We start from the raw sequence: 26,746 nt of genomic DNA on the forward strand, positions 1-26,746 counted from the left end.
AAATCTGAATTTATCTTTGTAGGAGAATGTGGGCTGGAGGATCAGTGTGAGTATTTGCACGCCACAGGGCAAAGGCAGGCTTAAAGGGGCTTGGTTCCCCTGTATGAGCTGTATTCGTGGTAGGACAGGAGCTGCACGCCACCACAAATAACCCTTTGCATTTTTAAACCAAGACACCATGGGTACACCACTTCTTCCAACCGATCCAGTATAGGCATTTAATAGGCTAAATGGTGTAATACATCTACAGGACATACATTAGTCGAGTATTATGTACAGGTGGCATTTTACAAAATTAGAAAGAATGGAAATAGAGCAAAATCCAACAATGTCTTACTCCATAAAACTTCCTTTCTGCACTACATGAAATATTCTACAAGCTAGACTAGAAAAATATGACTGAATGTCTTTTTTTTTTCCTTTTTAGTTTCTAGAAAGCTTTTAATCCAGAAAAAAATACAAAACAACTATTGAGTTTATTAGAGAGATGACACTTGCACACAGACAAATTAAGTGGACAATCATAGACCTGCAAGTTGAATAAATAGGACTTGTTTGTATAAAACAATTTTCTCTCTATCTTGCTCTCCTATTTTAGGGCCTCTGGCCCATGTTCAGAAAAATAAAAATGGGAGGAGGAGTTTGGCTTTGTGTGGTTCTTAAACTGAGGCCACACGGCTTTAGGAGAAAGCTTTAGTCTGAAGCATCCATTTGCTTCAGGTAAAATACTTCGAGGGAGAAGCGCGAGAGAGGGAAAAGGAAAAAGAGGAATAATTAGGCTGGAAGGAGGAAATCTGGCATTTCTATATGGGCTGTAGCTTTAGGTACTCAGATGAAAAAAGTACTGCTGCCTGGCGTTTTTTCAGGGTGTATGTAGAATTTTGTTGTTTCTTCGGGAAACTTATTTAGGGAAGTGCCATTGACCTCAGGTGGAAATAGGATAAGGGCCATCCAGAGCAGGAAGGGAGGGAGCGTCTGAAAGCAGATAGAGAGCACATAAAATTGGGGGAAGTGTTTCAAACAACTGTTTTTCCTTTTATAAAGCGAGAAGAAAATTAAGTGATATGTCTAATGTCGTTCCTTGCGGAGCTGGGCAGATGCAGATTGAAAGGAAATCACACAGCTAAAAATATGTCGTCACCGTCGTTGTTTTTCCCCCAGAGCTTTGTAAAACTTCTTGATGGTCCATGCAAAAGCAGCATTTAAAGAGCACTTTGCATCCGCTCGGCCGCCTGGCCAGCACAGCTTTCCTCCCACCACGACCAGCTGCAGACGGGTCCGAGCTGGGGACCTCCTCTCGTTGCTCGTGTGCTACCCAAACATGTAGCCTGAGCTTGTTCTCGCTCCGTTGGCTTTACCAGAAAACTGTGACCAGCGAAGGGGGTGACGGGGACGGCAGCCAGATTTAGGAGGTGCTCTGAAACCTTCAGTTACTCTGGTGAAATCCGGTGCTCTGACCAGGATCCCACTCATCCAACAAAATAATTCTGTGACAGCGTAGGTAAGAGAGTCTACACTGAGAAGGCAAAACAGATTGTTATATAGGTTGAGAGAGCAAAGTTTAACTTAAGTATCACATTATACTATACTACACTGCTTATAAAAAGGGTTCTAGATCCCAAACACCCCAAATAATGAGCAATAGTTTTGTACATAAATTAATGTTGCTTTGAAGTAAAATAGTCTCTTTCCTTTGTATTAAACGTTCATTGCACAGAATTCTTTGTAAGTAAATATATTAAATTTGGGTGCTAAGAAGGTATAAACTTATCTTATTAATACATCTGGCCAGTAAATTTTATCCACCATCACACAATTAAAAGCTGCTGTTAGAGAAAATTATTACTGGAGAAAAGAAAGCACTTGGAAGTCAACTTAGGAGTTAACGCTGGAAGAAATCCTGTTATTTCGTTCCACCTACAGCGAGCGGCTTCTTCCGGCTGCAACATTAATTGGAAGTACAGACCCCATCCAGCCCTGCAGAGATGGAGAACGCCAACTTTGTAGCTTATGGGACACTCACCACTGACACAGCCAATCCCTTTTGAGTACATGCATTGTCTATCTCCACCAACACTGTCCAAAGGGAAGCATTTTGGCCCAAGATCGGTGCTTCTCCTGGGACGGTGGGAGGGAGTCTGTGGGACGTCCCTGTGCAGGAACGGGTTCATCCTTGCTAAAATGGCCCCCAAATCCCCAAGGAAAACCCACTGGGGGCCCAAGGTGTCCAGAGTCAGCTTGTCCCACCTTGAGCTCTGGTCTCCAGGAGGTGGCCATGCAACCAAAGCCAAGATGGCCATGTAACCAAAGCTGAGGGGGCCATGCAACCAAAGCCAAGGTGGCCTGCCGCAGGTGAGGGCACCCCTGGCGCCCGTGCTCCCACCAGCAGTGCCACTCCGGCAGGAGAGAGGCGGGTGTGTGTCCCACCACCTCGCCTATCCTCCACCCCCCACTACTGCGGGTGGCTTGGGGAGGACCTGGCACCAAGCAAAATGGAGGGCAGGTTTGGGCCGTGTCATGGAGCTCCCATCACCCACCTCCAACCACCCCTCGGCTCGGGTTGAGGGAGGAACAGCTGGGCCTCTGCACCTACGTTATACACAAAACATACCGAAAGAAGAATTGTCACAACAATTTCTATTAGCAAGGTGGGACAAATCCAGCCCTGGCGGAAGCGGGAGCCATCCTGTTGGCTTCAAAGGAGAGAAGAGCACGCCACACCACGGCTGGACCTGGGCCTGAAGAGTGCACGAACAGCACGATCCACCCGAACAAGCCTACAACGGACAGCCTCACTCCACAAACACCAGCGACTAGCTAATCATCTGCTTCGTCAATGTACAGCGAGAAAGCGTTTCTGAGAGGCGTCGGCCTTGTTGAAAAGGTGCCTAAGAAAAGGCTGGTTCATCCAAATTTGCACAGGTTAGCCAAAGGGAGAGAACTGCTCTGGGCCACCCCGGGGCGGCAGCCTGGAGGCAAATCTTACACTTGCGTCTCTATACAAAAGTTACAAAATCAAATGGTGACATTATATTACATCTATTGTCCATAATATCACAGTGCTAGTTTTAAATGGCTAAAAACAATAAAGGTTTTAGATTTAAGACATCCCTCCTGTAGAAATGTAACCCCTTTGTCCTGCTGTTGATACCTGAAAGCAGCCTTGCTTGAAAAAGGTAAATCCAATGAAGTGTGCTAATTGAAATTAGGAACATTTTTCCTTGATAATCTCATATTTCCTAACACGTCCCACTGTTCCCCAAGGAAAAATTAAACAAATAATATGAATCCCAGCCTGAAAATCAAAATGTTGAAAAGAACAGTTCTAAAGCCCAGACGCTTCTTACCAGGTACTAACTAAATAAAACCCTTGCAGATTTAAATACAGATTACTTTGACATGTCTTCAGAGTGTGTTAGCTTTCCAACAACATTCACAATGAAGTTTCACTTCCGAGGCCATGGAGTCCCTACTCGTCCTCTTCAGTTCTGCTTTCCAGAGTGTCTGTACTGTCTTCCACTTCTTGAGCTGAGTGCGCTGAAGTATCTGCAAAGAAATAGTTCATCTGCATTTATTTCCCCATAGAGGTACAACAGCCTTCATCTGATTCCTGGCTCCACCAGGCAGATGATCCATCAAGGTGCTCAGATTTGACATAAGCAATCTGCTCTACTTGCAAACCAGTAGTTAAACCTGGAGTAGGGTTCTCCAAGTGCATTACAGCCTGACTTTAGAGGGGATATGAGACCTCAGGACAGGTAGTGAGATGAGGTGATGAACCCTCTCCTCAAAAGCAGGACAGTCACCGTAGAGGGAGGGCTACCTGCTGCCTTAGTGAAATCTGCTCAAACTCTCAGTCCTGAAGACATAACAAGCCCTAACACCAACGCACAAAAATACCACAGAGGCCATAATGTGCGACCTGGGGGTCAGGCCATAGATTTGGCTCATAATTCTTCTTGAATGATCAAACACTGTGGTTACCACCACCCTGAAACGCGAACTGGAATACCAAGTGATTTGACACTTCAAGATCAGACCATTTGTCATTGCCCCTTTGAAGGGAAGGTGCATCTTGCACCCCATCCTGGCTGCTGCCTCTGGGCATTTGGGTGGCAAATGTTGGTGCACTGAAATGGAAACCGTGTCACTCTTTAAGAGAAAAGGAGAGCACTGAGGCAAAAAAAACCAGAAATAAATAGACCAGTTCCACACTGGAGCATTCCCTCCATGTGCCAACAAACTCTTATCTTTGGGCATATTTACCCCACACTGACACTACTAGTCATATCTACATATTTGTGAGTCCCTGCTATGCTAATGCACTCCTGGAACACCACGATGCTTTGAAAATGTGAAGCTACCAAATGCTGCACTTCTAGGCTAGGAGACAGGGAGGTAGATATCTGCTATTGAACAGGATTACTGCTTCCTATAGTGAACTGCTAATGTGCAGTAAACTGCCCATTGGCCATGCAATGGCCAGCACTGAGCCTCATGTGGATGAAAATGCCATGTGCTCAAAAGCTACAAGGAAATTTTCAGTCCACACGACTCCCTCTCCAGTGCAAGTATCTCTGGACACCTTCAAGCACCTACTGCTCTTTGGTACGCTATTAACTTCAGTGCATGGCTTGGCCTCAAACTGCTGCTTTCCTAATGGGAACGAGAATGGAAATTACTCATTCAGACCTTCCAGATCCATCTGCTGCTGCTGCTGCTGCTGCTGGACACAGACTCTTTGGTCACCATGAAGACCCTTGTCTTCTGCCGATTTCAGGTCATCAGGAGGCCAGCGCAGCTCCCCGCTCTCCACCTCCCCAGACTCGGTCGGCTCCACCACGATCGACGGCAGTCTTTTGGACAGCTTGGGGTACTTCTCACGTGAGTCGGGGAAGGCCTGGTGAGACATTGGGGGACATGTCCATCAAAGCCTTGCCCAGGGCTGCATATTCAGAGCAAGCAGAGTACGCACTCCATCTCAGCATCCTTTCTACATTTGACATGCACTCCTATGTCCACCAAAAAACCCCTTCAAACTGGTGCAGGGCATCGGTCCTGCACAGGGAGGATTTCGAAAGCAGCTGAATCCAGCTCCTTGACAGCCAAGCATGGAAGCAGAGGGGCTACAGGTCTCAGCACACTCTCCCCTTCCACATGCTGTCCCTCCCTGGGCAAAGAACCGACTTTGCTCTCCAGTGTGTCGGGCAGGCAATTGCCTTGACTTGTGTGATCTGAGATGCATAGTAAAAATGGAGACTTAGGCGACAAAATTCATTATGTTGCCAAACACTCGTGTTTGGTGGGGTGTTAGGACACAAAGGTCATTGCTGTAACGCTCAGCTAAACGGCTGCTGCAGCCCTTCTGGCTGCTGCCCTTTTATTCTGATATGATATTCATGTTTTCTTGCAGTGACACTTTATTAAGAAGCCACCATTCTGCAGAGCTCTTTGCTGTAATGCGAAACGCTGTATTTTATGATGCATTCATGCAAAACAGGTAGCCCCAGAGATCATCGTTGCACAGAGGATGGTGGCAGCTATTATTTTCATCTGTCACGTTGAAGCTGCAGGTCAAACACTATGCAGTGATTAGTGCTTGAAGCTGAACTAGGTCTATTTAGTGAAGGATATTGTAACACATAAAAGTGCTTTCTTGTTTTCAACATCGCTGGTTCATTTAAATCTCTCAGGGAACTTTGGTTTGGATTGGAGTTTTTTCGAGGAAAAATCATTCCAGCTCCTCCAGGATGTTAATGTAAGACAAACTCTGTTGTTGCTTCACTGAAGCCTTATCTCCTGGCTTCTCAAACTTCTGTATACCTGCACTAATGGGGTGTAAATTTCTCCGTGCTAGCTGAGTTTTGTTTTATTTTATTTTATTTGTAACAATAAAATCAAGGTGCAGACTAAGGGTTGAGAGCAAGAACCATCCCAGTTTAACTCCAGGCCCTGACATGGGTTTGCTGTGTGCTGGTGGGAACCTCCCCACGCATCTGCACCGCGCGCACCACTGAATCAGGGTATCTGGTTGTGTGAGCCGGTCTCACCGCAGCTCCTGCGACGAGGATGGGCAGAAACACACGGATATTCCCTAATCACCATAAAAGTGGGCACAACTTCCAGGATATTGCCAGGGACGTGGGGGTTTCATAACCCCCTGGAGGTGTTTGCTCTGTGGCTTTTCCAACCTTCCTTCATCCCAGTAGCTGCTGCCTAAGAGCTTAGGCTTCAGTTGTCCCGCTTGGCAGCAGAACTGGCATGGGGAGGCAAGCCCTTGGGAAGGGCAATTCTCTTCCTATGTATCTGGGAAAGAGCAAGCACGTTTTTATCCTTGCTGAGAGGCCTGTATCTGACTTCTGGAGATGGGGAAGGACAATAATTCTCATCCTTATGCCCTCGCTCCCCACGGTAGCATTGCAGGGATTCATTACTCTTTGCCAATCTACACGAAGGTGAAAAATGTTGTCTATTATTGCTAGTGTTGCAAAATGAGAGACAATTAAGAAGAAATTTCTTTTGTGAGAAAGTCCCTTCAGTGCAACTAGACCAAGTGAATCGCTGAAGGTAAGCCCTTCTAATGCCTCCCTGAGCTGCACCCACATGGGTGTAAGTCGTCCTGATCAAGCAATGCTGCTCATGCTGCCTATCACAAAAGTTCCCCCCAACTTCCCATTACACAGCCTCCTCCTGAGCTGTTCTGGAATAAATTGGAAAGACATTTCCATGGCAGCTGTCGAAATTGGGAGGAATTTTTACGAAGACACTAACATGATGCTGCTCTTTCGAAATATGAGACAAGGTAACATCTCCTTGGCCAGAACAGGTCCAAAGACACCCCTGAGGAGCAGTGCACTCTTCTTCAGACCCACGGTGGAGTCCAGCTCCCTGTGCTTCATGGCTCAGCTGGCAGAAAACAGCCATAAATTTGTGGGCAAATTACTTTACATCCTCCCGGGGCTGGCCACGCAGGTGACAGTGACCTCTTCCCCCAGCTGCTGCTCAGCCTGCTCGGGTGGCAGAGGGGTGCGTGACAGCCATCCCGTCCCCAAGCCATTTAAGTTTCACAGAAATCAAATTATGAAAACATGAAAACAAAAACCCTCTCTCGAAAATTTCTTTTGACATTTTAGGTAAGCGCATGAGGCACTTGTTTTCATTTCAGAAGTTGATACAACCAGGGCTGTATGCTTTCTTGTGATTCAGGTTATTACAGTGTGTTGAGGTGTTCTGGTTTTTATTAATGCAAGTCTTTCAAAAGACAGATTTCTGAATCCTAACCAGGCAGCAGAACAAGCGCAAGACATTTTCAGACCCTCAAGCTAACCAGAATTAGCATATTTGCTGAGGTATTTAGAGGGTCCATGACAAACAATTAGTCCTTTCACCTCTTCCACGTAGATCAACTTAAAATGCTTGGTTGTGTGCAACACATGGAACAATAATCATCTATGAAAATGGTGAAGATCCCTGTGCTGAAAGGGGCAAATTTTGGAAAAAGAGGACTCCCAAGGAACAATCACAGCTTAGCATGCTGCATGCTCTTCCTCCCGTTGGCATAATGATTCCTTATTACTAGAGAGAGCCATTTCCATTGCAATTTTACCCAAAAAGGTTTAACGTGAAGACACACCAACAAGAACATGAATGGAGCAACCCCTGGATGGGGGATCCAATAGAAAAAAATTTCTGCTTTTTCATCTGCTTTCTGAAGCCGTAGGAAATGACACACACTGATCTAAAAATGTGCTAAGAGCAGATTATTACGGCTGCAACAAAATTTAGCAGAGGCACCTGCGCGGCGTCAGCTCGGCTATTTTTGTTCATGTCATTCTCATCTGGTCTTTTCTCACACCAATCACATAATGGTTTTTTCCACCAGAGCCCAGTATTTACCACGTCCCTCCAGGAATGAGTCAGGACTGGCAGGAAGCAGAGCTGCCTGTTGGGCCTCACTGTGTTTTTCTGCGGAAGCTGGAGTGTGTGACGAGTGGGCAGGAGACTGCAGGAAGAGAAGGCCCGGTCTCCTGGCCAGAGTGCTTGGAAGTTGCTGGAAGAAACCTAGTTTTCCCGCTGAGTCACTGACTTTGCGCTACAGAATCACAAAGTATGGCAGGGGTTGGAAGGGACCTTTGGAGATCATCTAGTCCAACCCCCCTGTCAAAGCAGGGTCACCCAGAGCAGGTTGCACGGGAATACATCCAGGTGGGTTTTGAATGTCTCCAGAGGAGACTCCACCACCTCTCTGGGCAGCCTGTTCCAGTGCTCTTCACTCTCAAATTGAAGAATTTTTTCCTTATGTTTAGACAGAATTTCCTGTGTTCCAGTTTGTGCCCGTAGCCCCTTGTCCTGTCACTGGGCACCACTGAAAAGAGTCTGGCACCATCCTCTTGACACCCACCCTTTAGTTATTTATAAGCATTGATGAGATCCCCTCTCATTCTCTTCTCCAGGCTAAACAGACCCAGCATCTCTCATAAGAGAGATGCTCCAGTCCCTTCATCATCTTCATAGCCCTCTGCTACTTCCTCTTCCTACCTACCTTCCTTCGTACCTCCTCCCTACCTCTCATTTCTTTTTGCTTTTTAGCCTCAGGTGGCCATCACTAAAATGTGAATGGTACCACCTTCTCCCAGAGGGGAAGGGTAAAGGAGCTGGGAGAAAAGCTCTGGAGCATATGACCAGGGACACCACAGAACCATCCAAAATGCAGAGGTGGAGCTGGAGCTGGCCCAGAGTTTGGACAGTGTACACTAACACAATAAGGAAAACCTGGGACTCAGTGAAAAAGAGGAAAGAGAATATTGAAAATGTGCTCTTTCAGTGAGCAGCATCTATCCTGTGCGGTCAAAGAGGCATGGGAAAGCCCACTGTACGCTCTTCAATTGCATACAGCCTTTCATCACATGCACAAGTGATCTGAAAGGAATCTGCAAAATTTCAGTTCTGGCTTCCCTGGCTTCCAAATGCTTGATTTTAACCTGCAACATGCTTCTCCTAGAGCAGCTTTCTGAGTCTGCTCACAATAATACATCGCCTGTTGAGAAGCAACTCAGGTCCACCAGGACGTGTTTAGGTGGTTCGTCCCTGGCAGCGACACTGACAGTCACGAGCACAACCCGGGGCACGGTGGTTGTCACAAGGGGGGCTCGAGACATCGTGATCCCTCCTGCTGGAATTGGCACGGCAGGCGGGTACGCAAGTGGGTGTCTGGGACCGCCTGGGGACAGAAAATGCTCTTGCACCTGCCAGCAAATGGCCCTGCTCAGTGCTGCTGCTGTGATGCCACAGCCATTTATGTGAATTACACAATCATTTTAAATGGTCTCTTTTCTAAAAAGGGAGCTCCCTCTGAGCCTGAGGAAACTTAGCGCTTTACAAAGGTGGTGTATAAAAGCTGCGGTGCAGTATTGGCTGGATGTCTTCATCACACGATGGTTGCTCAGCTCTGAACTCTTGGTGACAAACAGCCTCTTTGCCTGCATCCCCACATGGGGCCAGGCATCACTGTCACCGTGCCCCAGAGACCTGGCACCTGGCAAAACCCACCTGCCAGAACTCTTATCTTTTAAAAATAAAACCTAAATAGGATTAAACATGTATTTCCAGACTTCTTCTTCTGGCAGCTGTGCTCTGCAATTCAACATCTATGTGTATGACAGTTATTGGTTGCATTAAATTGCTTTTGAAAAGCAACTGGGGATACTTTCCAGTTTTTCTAAAGTTACCTGGCTTGAAGGGCCTCCTTCTTCCTCAGGAGTCTGGCTGAGCGCGAATTCCTCCATCACCGGTTCCCGTGTGTTCATCACCTCTGTCATGCTGCAAATATTCAAGCAGAATAGGAAAAGTCAGCTCTGAGCTTTGGCCCCACAGTTAGTTTAAGAAAAGACATTGGCTTTTCATATTTGTTAAAATAATCATGTTACAGGCTGTCATTTCTAAACAACCCACCGAGAAGTGGCTGGCTCTCCAAGCCAATTGCTACCACTGTGTGCCGGGATGCGGAACAGGGCATGGACCTCAGCTCCCCGCGGGGATCGCAGAGAGGACCCCCAGAGAGTCCCAGAGTCGTCAGCAGGAAAATGGGAGTTCTCCAACGTTATCAGAAACCAGTTTATTACTGATATATGAGCTCAGAAATTGCATCTGTTGACCAAGAAAAGTTAGTCATGGAAATTTCAACCTTGAATTAAATTCTCATTCTGATTCTTTGTAAAGTCTTCAATAGTTGCTCTTTCCAGATGTCTCTTCTATTAGTGAGACAGCACTTTTTAAGCTGTTAATTCCAGACACACCAGCTGTATCGGCGTCTAAGGGCCAGATTTTCAGTAGTCTTTGCTTGCCTGAGCGTTCAGAGAGGTGTCGAGTGGGATTTTCAAATGCACCAGGGAACGGTTGGCACCTAAATCTCATTTAAATCAGGGACTTACATGCCCATTAAGCATCCCCCTGTGCTGTTTGCCACCCAAGGCACTACAGCGCTGGCCCTCACACTCTCCTTGTTCCCCGGGGCCCTTTGGCACCCCGGAGCAGAGGGATGGGAGCCAGCTGCGGTCCTCGCTGCAGGGAGCCCAGCCCAGCCCAGGGCTGGGTAGCCACGTGTCTCTACGGTGTTGAGATCTTCCTCACATTTGCAATTTATAGATACAACATTCTCTTGAAAAATTTGAGGACGCCTGAAAACTTCATAACGCCTATTAAGTGCACAGAAGCAAACAGAGCCCGAACCACTCTGTTTGACCTACAGACTGAAGGGGCCACGTTCATTTTGGATGGGAATACATCAGCCCCGGATGGGTTTGATCCCGGGCATTTCACTCTCTCCAGCTGGCATTCGTCAGGTACAGCAGCTATCGGCTGCCAGAGCCTCCTGCAGCACGCAGAACGTAGGCATCATCAATTACACCGCCCTGCCACCTGCCACAGCAAGCACCCCTTTAGGCACGACTAAATGCTGCCATTAATTCTGGTCCTGCTCCGCACACAAAAGCCTTCTTTGTAAAGGCTGCTCCTACTGAGAAATGCAAACTAAAACATCTTAAGGATAACTTGTTTCAGGCTTACATTACCAATTACCCCACAAAACTAAATTTTACAATATCTGCAATTACTACAAAACCCTTCACAATGACTTTAATTAGCTGTAGCACAGAGCAGCGTGATATCGCGGAGACTTTCACTCCCACTGCATCATATTTTAAAAAGAGCACGGCAGACCCAGGAGACTCTGGAGCTCAGCTGTGGGCCAGGACCCGACCCCATAGGCATCCATCAGCTCACGGAAAAGCCCTGAACCGCCAGCCGTGGACCCAACCAACGCCGAATTAAACAGCACACTTCGTGGTACACACACACACACACCAGGAGAGCAGAACCAGGCTCTGAAACGCAGCACGAGGCTGAACCAAACCCCTGATCCGGGCATCCCCCAGCTCACGCAGCCTGAATCCGCCCAGAGCCATGGCACGGTAGGAGATGGACAGATTTTGCCTGCTAGGAAGAGTTTTGAGCTCCCTGCCCTTGCTTGGACCCTTAGCCCTCCCCAAGGACACCACATCAGGACACCACAAACCACCCAATCAGTAAAATACATTCATTTTCTGGACACATGCTTTTATTCCTGCAGCATCCAGCGGGCCATACCTCTGGGCACCCCTGGACGACAGCACTGAGGGCTGTCTGATCTGGAAATGGAAGACCCTTTCCTGGAGCGGTGACCGTGGGCCCAGCTGTGCCAGCTGTTCCTGCCACCCCAGACAGCGCTTTAAAGGATAGAGCTGTGCCCTTGGACCCTTCCCCGCCCAAAAGGAAAGCAGTGCTCCCTCCGTTACCTCCTCCCTCTGATCACCCCTGGGACTCATGCAGTTATGGCGTTCTTTCCCTGTCCTGGTCTCTGCCTTGGTCCCAGAGGGACCCTTTTGCTTCCCTCCTGCTTCCCTCCAGTGCTGCCTCTGCAGATGCCCACACTGGGCCATAGCAGGACACCACTCTCCCACCCCAGCTCTTTGGGAAGAGTTGGTCTGGGGGCTTTCAGACCGCCTGTTAGCCAGACCCAGCCATGAGCCTGGAGGAGCACAGGGCCCACCGCTCTGACCACATCCAGGATGAACGTCTTTCTTTTCAGTGCCCCTTCCCCAGCTGTCCCGCATTGCAAGGAAAGGGCAATGAGAAAGTGTGTGTCTGTATGGAAATAATCTTGGAGGCTTTGTGGGGGGCCGGTATTTATAAAGTCTTGGGCTTGGCTACCACGGAGAAGACATGTCCCACTGCTGCATGTCCTGGGGGGTTGGTCCCTGCTAGCCAGTGGCAGAATCCTGCAGTTGCCCACAGCTGTCTGGTTTATTTTAGCAGCCTTTCAATACATACCGAGTGTTTAAAACTCTTCTCTGTCCTTGTTCCACAGGACATTAGAGATATACATCCACACATGCACTGTCAAACGTGTCATATGAGCTCAACGATGTTGTTAAGACCTCATGAAATTCTATTATTGAGCAATAATGGGCTCCGTGCTTCCCTAAGACCACATTACACCCTGCAGATTATTTCTAAATGACAAAGACAAATGATTCTGGCTAGGAAAATGGTGACAGTCCTGCCAGTGTTACAGCAGATGCCTCAGTGAATCAGCTCCCAAGCTGTTGAAGCCCAGGCCATTTCACAAAATCTGTGCAACTTACGGGTTTGATTGAATAGTATGGCAGAAGTGATTGTACTTGATGTGTCTCAGAAAAGAACATGGGGCCATGCAATTGGCAAAAGAATTAGGCTTTAACTGGAATAGATTAATTGTTCTCAGTCTCCACTTAGAAACAGTAAAGGAAAGCAGAAGAATCTATGCAGGCTGTGAAAGCAGGGATGCTTCTAACGAGCTTAACTAGGTATTTAGTGCTGAAAATTACTAGAAGTAAAATAATTGAGAATGCCGCTGCAATCAGTTCATCTGAAACTTTGAAATCACCTGCAGGACACCACTGAATTGTCTGTAAAAGCCACAGAATCTGAAAAAGGGCTCTGGGTGCTGCTTTTTAAACTATGATGTGATTTGTGGTCAGGAGAATATTTTACTTTTTAGCCAATTTTCATGGAAAAATATTGAGCCACTTTTTACTTCTGCTTTTATGTGAGAAGTACTTACATACAACAGCAAAGTGGCTGATTATTTTAAGAACTGTAACTTTTAAATTCGATCTTGCATTCATTTTATGTACGGTAGGGGCTGATATCACCAATGACATATAGTAGCCATAGTGATGCAAAACAAGGCAATAAATAGCATTTACAAACAAAGAATAAATTCTGTTCTGGTGGATGAGTCACCTACTCCGAACCTTGAAATTCTTGTGGCAGTGAATTAAGAGATGCATTTACTTCCCCTAGGTTTAATTAAGCTCAAATGCATCAATTAGGGGAGAAAAATAAAAAGCAAAATCTGTTCTTGCTTTTCTGTGAGAAAACTACATTTAGAGAAGATTATCATCTTAAATGCAACTACTACAGTTGCAGGACCACGCTATGCTGATCTTTTTACAGGGGCACGGAGCAAACGTGCAGCCCACTTTCTGCTGTTCGCGATGGCGCTAACAAGGGCAGAGCCATATATAGGTTGACAAGCGCTAAACCACTTACCATGAGAAAGCGCTCAGAAACAATGCACGCACTTTTATTTTAGCTTTTGAACAGAGGGCAAAACTGACCTGTGAAATTCCTGGTGGCAAAACGGTATTTGACTTGAGGACCAGCTTCAGGATCCTCAAACGAGAAGCGCTTATGAGGCTATAGAAAAGAGGCAGGTTGCATGATGCAAGCAAAGATTTCCTTAAGAAGAGGGGCAAACCCACATTTTATGGGACAGGCTGAGCCAAGGTTGGGAACGGCTGCTGCCTAAAGCAAGGATCAGCCTGGAGGATGCTCAGACATGCACCGAACTGGTGTCAGGAGGATGGGGCCGGGCTCTTTTCAGTGGTGCCCAGCGACAGGACAAGAGGTTAACAGGCACAAACTTGAACACAGGAAGTTCCATCTAAACGTGAGGAGGAACTTCTTTATTTTGAGGGTGGCAGAGCCCTGGAACAGGCTGCCCAGAGAGGTGGTGGAGTCTCCGTCTCCAGAGACATTCAAAGCCCTCCTGGACGCGTTCCTGTGCAACCTGCTCTGGGTGACCCTGCTCTGGCAGGGGGGTTGGACCAGATGATCTCCAGAGGTCCCTTCCAATCCCTATCATTCTGTGATTCTGTGAAACTGGGGCCTGATCCTGCTCTCTCCTCACCAACCAGGATGGGCAGCAAAGGGGACACCCGGCCAGAGGATGAAGCTCTGTGGGGGACAAATGGCAAGTACAGGGCAGTGACAGAAGAGAGCGCGTTACCTTCAGTCACGTCCACGGATGTTGCTTCTGAAAACTGTCCTTGCTGCAGATGCTCACGTTGTTGACGAAGTGTCGTGCAAACTCTGTCAAATCCTAGAAGTGCCTGAAAGAGACAACGCAACACAGTCAAAGGGTGCAACCAAAGCGACAACGCTGGCAGTAACCCGGGTGAAAGAGTACTACTGAAAACTTGCTGCAGAAACTCCTACTGTGAAGGTCTGTATCATTTTCTACACCAGATGGGAATTGATCTCACTAAGGATGAAGCTCATAGTATACCTAGTGAATTACCGAGGCAATTAATGTTCCAAAAACACCCAAAGCACTTAGCTGAAATACCTTGCCATCTGACTCTTTTTGTGATGCTAAACCTTATTCCTTAGTGTAAACTACATAAAAACTGCTGAAACTGGGACACACAGAAATTCTCCCATAAGGGAATTTTGACGACAGTTGGAAAAATCAGAAAATAAAAACGTACACCCTTCTTTGGGAGGATCAGTGTGCTTAGTGAGACACAGTTCAAAACATCAAAGAACAAGGTTCCTGCTCAAGAAGCTACTGGTCAGGACACAAAGAGGACAAAATAGGCTGAAAGAAGGATACCTTAGGATTATGTTACTGTACGTTTCTTTCAGATGTCACAGGAGAAGTGATTTTTGCAAAGGTCTACTCCAAACTGAAGGTAATACTTTGATGTGCAGAGGTGATCCCACCATTTCAAAGTGTGAATCACTGATTTCCGATGACTTCTCTGGCAGAAAGTCTTAGCTGAAGAGCTTGAGACGTTACACTGCTGAAATATAGTCAGTAACTTGGCCAAAGATGATTTTCTGAGAAATTTGTTTAGCCCTACAGCTTGCCAAATATATATTCATGCCAGCCACAGATATTTCCTTGGATGGGAAAAAAGTGTTTTCAGTGAAGTGAATGGCACTAGTGTATATATTTTATACCCTCCAGTGGTTTGGATTCCAGCCCAAGTGATTAAACAAATCTACCTGCTCTGGAGGCCTTCCTACCAAGATTCATAACACTGGATTAACTGCACACTGATTTTATTCAAAAACAGTGACAGAGGAAAAATTGTGCATCACATTCTGGAGTTTCTTCTTATGCCACAAGCCACGCTTATTGCAAATTAGGGAAGCAGGAAATCACATCTCCATCCCCAGGATTCAATCCAGAGGGTTTAATTCTTGTCTGGCAATTTTCTTTCCTAACCAACGAGCAAACCAACTTCAACTTCAGAGAGGCTAACGTTTTGTCCCCGAAAAATTCATGACTACACTCACTGCTTGTCTCTTGTACGGAAACCAGAGAGCATCCAATACTGTGTTATCCAATACTCTGGGAAGAACATTTTTATCCCACTACCCATTACAAAACCCCTGCTATTAAACCCATGAAAATTCAGCACTAACTTGTCTGCCTTCAATCTCTCCTTTAGAAAATATTGAATGTAATAAGAACAGTTATTACACTGAGTCATCTCTCAATGAGAGAGAAAATGGTGTAAGAGATAACAAACTGGGCACCACATGGCCACTGGTTGGAATCCAAGCCAGGCCACTTGGTATTTAGAGGTGTCTTCAGATGCCTGGTTAGCTCTATATAAGGATCCACGCAGCACTGAATTAATTAAACCCACATCCATTGCTCTTCCAGCCTTGGCAAAGGACTTCTGGATTGAACTGACCAAAGTTTTAGGGAACTCTGTACTACAGCGCCTGCCACGTTTGAGAGAGGACATCAGCCCCTGGGGCTTGGCTACTTGAGCACTGCAATAAAAGAAAATCTCTCGAGGACTGCAGCGTGGATGAAGTCCCTTCTCCCAGCCCCACGCAGCTATAGTTAAAAACAGAAAAACTTCTTCCCAGTCAAGATGGTTGAAGAGTTCAGTGTTTCCAGTGCGTAACTCCCAGAATGCATTTATTCTCTGAAGAGGAAATACTCGCTTTATCTACCTAATAGATGTGATTATCTTCTTCGGCTGACACTAGAGGAAACATAAACTAATGCCCTTCCTCCTACAATACTGCTTAATCTTTTAAAAACAAGGCATGGCTACTGAGATCATGCAACAAACCTTTACTGCAGTGGAAATGGTCTGGAAATGACTTGAGTAAAGCCTCTCTCTGCTTATTTCTTCTTGTCCCTTCTTACTTTTACCCACCTTTGCTGCTTTGCTGATTAGTCTAGCCCGGAGCCCACGTGCTTCATGGACTCTCTCCTGACCTACAACCCTCTTCCACCCCTCAAATTAACTTGCCCTCCTTTGCCTGAGCTTGATAACCAGCTGCTCCTCTGGCTCCAGGAGTACCAACACGGCTGTGCAGCCCCTCTTGCTTTATTTCTCTGAGAGAAACCCCAAACCCTTTGAATCACCTGAAATTGGTCAACTATGCATCAGCTGGGCACCATGCTGTCACCGTATGCTCCTCCCCTCCTCATTTGTCACATGCCCTCATCCTGGGCCAGTGTGGGACCTCTTCGAGGAAAGCACACTGTGATGTGTTATGTGTTGCACCTTGGGGCTGGGCTGGGATCTGGGAGTGTTTGTGCCTGACCACGACTGCAATAATAACCATTTTCACATAGCCCATGAGGCATTGCCAAGCAGAGCCATACAATGGTGTGCGCACATGCTGCTGTTAACAGTGACCAAGAAGTCTCAAGTCTCAGAGACTGGTGACACTGCCTGGCCACCCTTCCTCTGGGCTTGGAGAGTCCTGCTACACTTCCCAGTAAAGAACAGTTGATTTAGGGACTACTCCAATGAGCTGGTCACGCCCTTGCCTCTTTAGCAGCTGCACCACCATGGAAAGTGTGAGATACAACCAAGGGGATGATAAGAGAGCTGGTTCCACCAGTGATACCAAGCAACACTCCAGTGGTGGGCCCTTTGCTCATATCAAGGACCCTCTATCTCCCACCCCACACAAAGGGATGGATTTCCACCTGTGCTGCTTGGCACAGGCCAAAAGCCCAGGCACCGAAAGTTGTTCTCCAGGCTTCTCTCCCACTTTGGGAAGCATCTGGGGCACATTGTATATTTGGAGTTTCTACACCACAAGGACAGGGTCTGTCCCGGTGGAGTGGTCTCACCTCCCATGGGAGGACAACCAGCGCCAGGGAGCACAAGTAGGATGTTGTACAGCAATTCTGGCCAGCTGGGTGTGCAGGAAGCCCAGCCTGGCTTCTCCTGGGTTGTGCCTGCCCATGCCATGTGGGGTGAGGACTCCACCACACACAGCAGCAGAGGCCTTTCCTCGGGATAAATCCACTGTGAATTGCAAAGTAGATGTTTTTAAGGCAAGCATGCTTCATCAGTGAAACAGAAATAGGAACCGGCCGCAGGTTGCAATCCTAGCAGCCTGCAGATTGGCCGCTTGATAGAGGAGCCCTGCGTTTCAGAGGCACCGAGCCCCGAACGCTTCCCCGGCGGGCAGCAGCACCTCCAACATCAGGTCACTTTTATTTCCAGATGCATCCTGCTCTGAAGGCATCACCCCTCCTCTTCCTGCTGTCCCACTGTTGGAGACAAGTGGGTGGCAGAGGGAGACCTGACCTTGGGGTGCCGGGGCTGCTGCCAGATTAGCAGGGGCTGCGGGACAGCCCCCTCCCTCCTCCCCTCCCAGCCTTCCCCAGTTAATCATTCCCCCGCGGAGCACTCATGGAAATATTATGATAACAGCCTAACAATACCACATTGAAGGTGCACCTTGTAACAAATAAGTGCAGACAGGCAGCAGAAATCGGCCTTGAACCGCTGCTCCGCGCGCAAATTTATCATTTTGCTGGCACCGCAGAAAACGAGAGCCCTCCCCTTCTTATTTCAATGGGACAATCCCAAGGGCTTTACCAGCCCCCTATTTAAATTGTGCCTGAAAATGTCTCCCCGCGCAGCGCTGCGGGCTCAGCCTCGCACACGGGAGGACTGTAAACACCGAGCTCTGGGAGCTCGTCCATGCAATCCATGCAATCGCAGCGCACATGCGGTTCCCGCTGATTGCAGATAGCACCTCAAACAAACCAGGAGCTCAGCCTTGGGCGTCCGGTCCCCCTCCCTGCCTCACCCCACCAAAGCCTCTGGATAAATGCAAACTTTTCTTCATTCAAGGAGTCTAGCCTTTGTGTGCGCTACAAAAAGAAAAAACCCTGCTATTGATTACAAGGAAAATTGGGACAGGGCATGCATAAGAATGGCGTTAGGCAGGAGAAGCAATGGTCTACTGCTTGGTTTTTGCAAAGCGGAAAATTTCGATGAGCCACGGTGAAACCTGCTCAGCAATTCCCAATAAACAGACAGGTACAAGGAGGTTTTTCCACCCAGAAGATGAAAGGGTGCCTTATTTGGGCTACTTTGCTGCAGCAGATGGGGCTGTCAGTTCAGCCAGGGTGGGTGCGTGGGTGATCCAGGACAGAGCTACAGTTGTTGTGGTGGAGGAAGCCATGAAGGGGCTGCTCACATGGTACCAAAAGGTGCACGTCCCTGCAAGAAAACACGTCAGTTGGCATCTTCTATGGCCAGGCGTTTCTGTGGACCCAACTCTTCTACGCCTTGCTCTTAGTTAGTGTCCTAGGAGGATGGAGCTACAGCTTAGGCCCTGCTGTGACTCAGTCTACATGGGTGGCCTGGGCCATCCAGAGGTAGGACCATGCCTGGTACCTCTGCTGGGGGTGGGGCACTAGCTTCAGCATCTTGGCACTACCCAAAATTGCGCTTTCCTCAGTGACACTCTGCAGCCTCCAGTTTCCACGAGTGCTTACTGAGCTCAGCTTTTGGACACTGTGGATAGGAACTTGGACAGCTTCTTTGTTTCCCCTGGTTGCACATTTGTAATGGATGCATTTTATGAAGTGTTGTGGGTTCCATGGGACTAGTGAAATGTAAATTACCGCATGGACCACAGAAGATAAATGCGTGTGTGTACGAACTCCTATTTAAACCTCCCACTTCTTTTTGGATGCAAATCTCTTTCCTAAGCAACTGAGAAAAGTGCGATATGTGTCAGAGTCTGGAGATTAGAGATCTGTTCTGTTCCCTCATTTCAGAAGCTCTTGTCTTCGGCCACCCACGCAGTACTTGAGTTCTGCTCTCCGCAGGCCAAAGCTGCCTTCCTCTCCTCGGCGGCGTGCGCTCTGCAGAAGATGTCGATCTCTCTCAGGAAGCAGCGAGATGAAATGACTCTCGATGTGGAGGAGCAGGCATTTCACCATGAGACACAGCACGTAGTTTGGGAGAGCGAAAAGGGGTAGGAGGCTGCTATTTCCGGACCGTGCTGCCTCTCGCCGTTAACTTCGCAGCAAGCTGCAGTTTTTACTGTTCCTGCTCCAAAGAAGCTACTGGGGTAAATATCACCCAGGGGAATTTCTCAAACACTCAGCTGTGGACTACCAACACTAGAAAACACAGGCTTCCAAAGGGCACGCCACTGGCAGATGACTCTAGCTCAGCTTCCTCGGCTCCTGGTGTTGCACAGCGAGGCATCGGGGAGCTGCTGTTCTCCCTTCATCCCTAGCTCCCGGCGCACCGTGACTACACACAAACCTCAGCTTCCAGTTTGTTGTAGTTGTCCAAGTTCCTACTGGCCTTGTTTGCAAAAAGGAGCTAGAAACTTGACTCACACACAGTCGAAGAAGAAGCAAAAAGAACTCAAATTTGCCCATCTATCACAATTTTTAAAGCAATCTCATGATCTGGGGTGATTTAACTCAAAGTTTTTCACAACTGATGTTTGCAATCCTGCTTGCTATGGGCGCTTCCTTGGTGGGTTTTTCTTTTTTTTTTATTTTTTTCCTTTTTCTTTTCCTGGCTGCTCTACAGAAGCTCATTTATTTCAGCTCTTTGATCTCAGCACTAAACTACCTGAGCTTCCTCGCGGGAGATGCCACAAGGGATAGGTACGGCAAGGGAGGAGAGCGGGGCAGCCAGCCAGGATGCTGGGAGATAGGGATGAGGAGCAGACAGCCAGGAAGCATGTGCAGAGCAGCGGAGGGAGGAAGAAGCAGAGCAGATGGGAAGAATGACTAAGCCAGCTCCTCCGAATGCCGGTAGACCTCTGTATCATGGAAATCTCCACAGAGCCCTCATGTAACCGTGTGCCAAGAGAAAGTTTGGATTTATTTTTTTAAGCGTCGGATTCAGCAGCTAATTGATGTGAAAGGACCTCATTAAGAAAACAGCCCCATCAAAACTAGAGATAAGCCTCAACAAGCTGTTAAATGTTTTTAGAGGTATCTCTTCTGGTACTCGCTGTGCAAATACTCTCTCATCTGAGAACCTGCTTTTGGGATTGGAAATGCCTGTGTGGAGCAGAGTGTTTCTGAGCTCTGCTCACACTGTGAACCTTGCATTGGCTTCGCTTTCTCAAAACAACCTTTTGAAGCTAGTACCTTACAAATAAGCATTTCATTCCTCCTAATTCAGAGCAGCGGTTAGTAAAGCGTCTCAGAAAGAAATGGTTTTGTTTCTAGGACCTTCCCTGGAAGATGACTGTTCTCTCATCCCTCATATTTCATGCCATGATTGTCCCTCACCTTACAGCACCCGTGGGAACTGGTAACAGATGAAAATTGGCTTCCTGCGCTTCTTTCTACTATTCCCTAGGTATTTCTGGATGGTGAGTGAGGAAAAAGGTATCGTAATCGTAGAGCATCAACACAGAGTAGGTGATTCTTAGATGGAAATGTCATGGGAAATAGATTGCAAAATGTCTGATGTCTTTCTGTCACTGTGAAAGAATACTTTGGACAGTCTGTCACTGGGCTCATTTCTAGGTAGCAGAATAGGATAAGAGGTTAGGTACGGTCAGGTAGAACGGTATTTACCTAAAAAATAAACTAGTTCTTTCCTTGTAACTTCGGGGAAATTAGAATATGGTGTAGTCAGTGCTGTAATATGAGGCAATATTGAACATTTACTAGGGAATTTAGTAAAGCAAATGCAGCAAAACTCTTAGATTCAACAAGCAAACAAACAAAACTCCACCAGACACTCCTAAGAGAACAAAGACAATGAAGAGACTTTTAATGTTCCCTGTTGGTAATTAACAGCACAACCGCAGGTGTCATGACATCACAACCTAACACCAGAGATGCAGCTGGTTTTCTCTAGGAATTAAAACTCCGTCACCTTAATTGAATTTCCAAGTATGGGAAGTTGCCCCAGCCCGAGATGGAGGATATGAGAACACCATGTGCTGCAGCAGTAGGGATGGGCACGATGGAGGGTGAGGACAACACACAGCTAAAAATAAAGAAATTATTAAAAAAAAAATAAAAATGCAGTATGTTTTTTTTTGGAATGAGTCATTAACGCTGAACGCAAATATGCATTAATAGGGCTATGAGTCTTCCTGCCAACCAATTAACAAGCACCTTCCGGATCTAGAGGTCTCCTAAATATTTGCACACAGGCAGTTTATGCGTGTGCGTGTCAGAGAGGGAACTCGGCTGAAAATTCAGGTTACATCTCACAGAAGTTGCAGTGGTCTCAACAGAGGAGCCGGACTTGGACTATTGTCTCCTAGTCCTATGGGGACATGGGCACTATGGGGCGAAACACTGCGGGATCAGTCAAGGCACCCTGATGTGAGGAGGGGCTCATCCTGCTGGACCACAGCTGCTTCCAGCACTGGATCTGCTCTGCAGAGGATGGCACTGGTCACACTCCCCCTGAACGATGAAGGAGAGGTGATCCCAGCCCCTAAGGACTTGCGAGCAAAGAGGGACAAAGGCTGCAACAGGGGGCTGAGAAAAGGTTTTAAGGACCTGTTGGTATCAATCACTCTTTTTCGTTCTACCTGGTTGTTACTGGTTGGCAGTTCTCCTGGGGTTTGCAATAAAGCCTTCAAAGGCGGAAAATGCAGGAAATTGATTCATTTACAGATTTTTCCAGACAAGGTACACATGCCTGAGGAGCAAAGGGCAGGGCTGTTGCTGAGGCAGATGCTGGTCTCCTTGAAGTCACAGCAGGGCTCCTCCTGCCTTATGTGACACTGGATCCGCTCCGGATCAAGGCTTCTCTGACTGACCCCTCCAAAATAGACAGATGTGGTTAAATCGGCTCAGATGCAGGGGCGTAATTTCAGAAATGAGAGAGAAGGAACAATTTCAGCCTGTGACACTGTGGAGTTGACACCTGATCTATGCAAAAGCCTGTTGCTTAATACAAAGAGATCATTGTGAGAAGGGAGGGAAAGTAGTGACTACATTTGCACATTCATTTCTTCTGCTAAAGTACCGGAGATGTTAAAGGAAATTCCAATTGATTGACAAATTGTCAGGCTAGATGGGGAAAGCAAGGAAACCAGGTCAAGTCATTCCCTGTTTGCTTGTTTTCCCTCTGTAATCATAATGTTGACTCTGAAAACATGTTGTTTGTTGTTTTTTTTAAATGGAATATTAATTATCAAAATCCCGAGCTGTGAGCTGGATTCTTTTCTGGGCACAAAATTTGTTGTTCATTAAATCTAAGAGATGGAAAACACTGGCTTCAGCCCGCTTGTGTGTAGGCAGATTTCCCCGCTTCACCTTCATTTTCAGGATACTCCATGAGGAGGCATTGCGCAGAGAGCCAGACTAGGGGACAGATGCGAACACCAACTTCTGGGTCCTTCAATAAAATTTGAATGTATAGCTAGGAGGGCTTCCTTCACTCTACCACCGACTACATGACTGCAGTAAAGATCTCAGTCAGGAGAAGACTAACGGAAACAAATTTCTCTCTGTATATCGCTTACCGTGGCTTGAGGGGTTAATGCTACACCCAGCCTAACCCAACTCCCCTCCGCGACTGTAGCCATATTCAGAGATCTACAAACACGGCTCTGTCCCAGATAAAAAGAAAATTTTTGTGGTATGTTCATTTGGCTGCAGGAAAATATTCACACCCTTTGCTCAGAGTGAAACATAGTCCTCATTTACAGAGTAAAGTAGGTTCTTTCTTTCTCTACAAGTAATCGTATGTGCGGTATTTGCTACCTGATGGGAAAAGCAGGGTTTCAGTGTTCTTTTCCCCAGTTCAGCTAGGCTGCAAGCAAAACCATCACTGTCTTAAACTTGCACTTTTGTTACCCGCTTCCTCGCCTCAAAAGTTGCCTTGAAAAAAAAAATTTAAAAAATGGAATAAACGAACACCTGAGGCGATCGCAGACCGCAAACCAACAACTCCCTCAGTGCTACGCTCATTCATCAGGATTCCTTCACACAGCCGTTTCGGCTGCCGAACAAGTTGGTTGTGTGTTTTTTTAAAGGGGAACCCATTCCTCGGTGAATTCTCCTGAACATCCTTTACTCAAAAAAAAAAAAAAAAACAAAAAATAAAAAACCAACAACAACAAAAAACAAAACAGCATCTGGATAAAAAAGACAAGGGAAAGGCGCGCTTTCTGCCTTTCCTTTCCCCGGCAACTCCCCGCAGCCAGACGTGGAAATGGAGCACTTTTTCCCGGACGGCGCTCGACGGACCCGCTCCCCCCCCGCACCGCCCCGCACCGCCCCGACCCCCCGCCCGGCCCCGCGGCGGCGGGCAGCGCCTTCCCGTGCTCGGCGGGGCTGCCAGCCGTGACTTACAGGCGGCGGCTGCCTCTTGCCGCCGGACCCCCGCCAGGCGACCCCCCCACCGGGCCCCGCCACCCGCACCTCCCCGCAGCCCGGCGGAGACCCCCCCCCCGCCCGCCCCCCGGCCCGTCTCACCGGCGGGGCAGGCGAGGCGAGGCGAGGCGGCAGCCGCCCGCCGCCCATGCACGGCGGCAGAGGGGAGCCGGCAGCTCCGTCAGCGCGTCCGCATCCTCCCGGGCCGGGCGCTGGCACCGCCGCCGCGGCACCTCCCCGCCCGCAGACCGGCCCCGCCGCTGCCGGAGCGGGGAAACCACTCCCCCGGCAGCGCCGGCGGGGCGGCGCGCAGACACGGCCCCCCCCCTCCCCGGCACGGCACGACCCCCCACCGCCCCCCCCGGGGTGGGGGATGTGTGAGGAGCGGGGGGACAGCTTCGGCGGTCCCGGCACGTTCTGCGGACACGCGTGGAAACGCGGGGCCCCGGCTCCCGCAGCGCGCCACGCGTGGGACAGAGGGGCCGTTCCCCCCCCACGCCTTGCCCTGCTCACGGGTGTGGGGAGTTCACACGGGGCTCCCGACCTCTCCTCCCTGGAGCAGCCCCTGCTGAGAAAACGCTGATTTTAGGAGGCACAAACTTTTTTTCGTTCTTTTTGGGGGGGTTCTTTTGGAGGGGGGGGGAGGGCGGGTGCTTCACCCCAGGGTGAGTTTCCCACCTGCATCCCCTGTCCATGGCAGGGACACATTCTCCTGTGGGCAGCATCCCACCACCACCTCGTCCAAAGGGCCGGGGAGCTGGGGCTGGTGAGCAGACCATGCCAGGGCTGTGGTAAGGGGCTGGCTGGCAGGAGCCCACCTCAAACCCACTGGAGAGCGGCTGTGGGGAGTGTTTGCAGCTCTGTGTGTGTTCGTGATGCCGGGGGGAGAGGCAGAAAACCCGCAGTGGGGTGACGCAGTCTCCTGGCAGGAGGCTGGGGAGCGGTGCGGGAGGGATGTGGTCCTGGGGGGCTGTAAAAAGGAGCGTGGTCCTTCCCCACTGCTGCGCATCCCCTTGGGAGGCAGCTCAACCACAGGCGCTGAGGGGGGCTGAGACCTGCCTTCCTCCCTCTGCAGGTCCAGCCATTGGAGCTGGGGGTTCAGCCGGCAGAGATGCAGCCCCTGGGGTCTCCTCTGGGGGGGTCCTCATGGGACAGTGGGGCTCCAAGGAGGGACATGTTCTGCCAGAACAGACCTTTCCTTTGATGCCTTCCCTGAGAGCGGCACTTCCAGCATGAGCACAGAAGAGCATGATGGAGCTCTGTGGAGGAAAGATGGGTGTTAACCAGGAGAGGCCCTTCCAGCATTTGGTTCATGGGAGGTCCCGTGAAACCAGTGCCAGCACGCATGGATGGCACATGGGCATGTGGAGCATCCAGGGAGACGTGGCTGCTGGCGCTGGAGCCTCTGCCCTGCCACAGCGGGCAAGGGAAGAGGAGGCGATGTCTAACCTCTTTGATCTCCTCTGCTCGGGCTAACATGGAGTTGTCAGGAAACAAGGAGCTTGGCCTCCATTTCAGGGTGATTCCTGTTTGGCTGGTGGGGAGAAAAATGTCAGCTGCTGTTGATTTAGGGGAAGACACCCACCGCCTGTTCCTGTGGGCCATGCTGCCAGGTAACTGAATTAGGGCAGTGGGACAGTGCTGCCTTTGGCTCCTCATGCACCCAGGACGGTGGACAGGAGGCATCTGTGCCCATGCCCACTGAGCCCATTGCGGAGTGAAGGCAGCTCCTTTCCAAAGGATATGTATAGATGTATGTACACTTTCTACACAGAGAGTATATCTACCAGGACATTGTCTTGTGCCAGAGTTACGGGCACAGACCCCAGCTCACCAGCCACTCAAGAACTGGTTGTGTGAGCTCTCCTTCAGGAGCTGCTCCTGAGCTGTGAGCTTTTACGTGCTGCCTGCTTTTTACACGCTCCTTTTGCAAGTGCGTATAAAGTGTAGCTATCGGTTTAAACCTATATGTAGAATCACAGAATGGTTTGGGTTGGAAGGGACCTTAAAGATCATCCAGTTCCAACCCCCCTGCCATGGGCAGGGACACCTCCCACTAGACCAGGTTCCTCAAAGCCCCATCCAGCCTGGCCTTGAACACCTCCAGGGATGGGGCAGCCACAACCTCACTTGGCAATCTGTTCCGGTGCCTCACCATGCTCACATAAAGAATTTCTTCCTTATATCTCATCTAAATCTCCCCTCCATCAGTTTAAAACAGTTGCCCCTTCTCCTATCATTACACTCCCTGATAAAGAGTCCCTCCCCATCTCTCCTCCAGGCCTCCTTTACGTACTGGAAAGCTGCTATAAGGTCTCCCTGGAGCCTTCTCTTCTCCAGGCTGAACAACCCCAACTCTCTCAGCCTGTCCTCATAGCAGAGGTGCTCCAGCCCTCTCATCATCTCCGTGGCCCTCCTCTGGACCCTCACCAACAGGTCCATGTCCTTCCTGTGTATATGCCATGTACACGTTCAGCGTATAAAGGCACGGTGTTGCGGGAATGAACTCTGCCGTGGCAGCAGGCTGGCAGTTTGTGTCTGGTAGTTTTCTTCTCAGCCTCGTAATAGCGAGTTATTCTTGTCTGAGAAAGGAACGGCTGTAAGGGGAGATTTATAGGGTGGCTGTTAAAACCAACTTCTCAGTAACATTGGGAATTGCTGGAAATCTTTAGGAAGAAGGTGTCCCCGTGACTAGAACCCCAGGGTGATTAGAGAGCTTGAGTAGCCCATCGGGCACTTGTGCAGTGCAGGTGATGGCTGGGATGTGGCAGGACCCAG

The 26,746-nt window shown here is 48.7% G+C and overlaps 1 protein-coding gene across 2 annotated transcripts; it reads right to left on the reverse strand.

Annotated features, from left to right (window-relative positions):
- Positions 1-191: 191 nt before the first annotated feature.
- LBHD2 (LBH domain containing 2) lies at positions 192-24,258 on the reverse strand. Of its 2 annotated transcripts, XM_074583910.1 has the most exons (6): positions 23,513-23,663; positions 22,287-22,409; positions 14,369-14,471; positions 9,729-9,819; positions 4,693-4,900; positions 192-3,546 (listed from the first exon to the last, which is right to left on the reverse strand). In XM_074583910.1, the coding sequence occupies exons 4-6, from the start codon at positions 9,816-9,818 to the stop codon at positions 3,470-3,472; spliced, it is 375 nt and encodes a 124-aa protein (XP_074440011.1). In that variant the 5' UTR covers position 9,819; positions 14,369-14,471; positions 22,287-22,409; positions 23,513-23,663; the 3' UTR covers positions 192-3,469. The 2 variants fall into 2 exon arrangements, with proteins under 2 accessions (XP_074440011.1, XP_074440010.1); XM_074583909.1 differs by lacking the exons at positions 22,287-22,409; positions 23,513-23,663 and adding an exon at positions 24,071-24,258.
- Positions 24,259-26,746: the final 2,488 nt, after the last annotated feature.

This window comes from Larus michahellis, chromosome 4 (assembly GCF_964199755.1).
Source record: "Larus michahellis chromosome 4, bLarMic1.1, whole genome shotgun sequence".
Taxonomy (NCBI): domain Eukaryota; kingdom Metazoa; phylum Chordata; class Aves; order Charadriiformes; family Laridae; genus Larus; species Larus michahellis.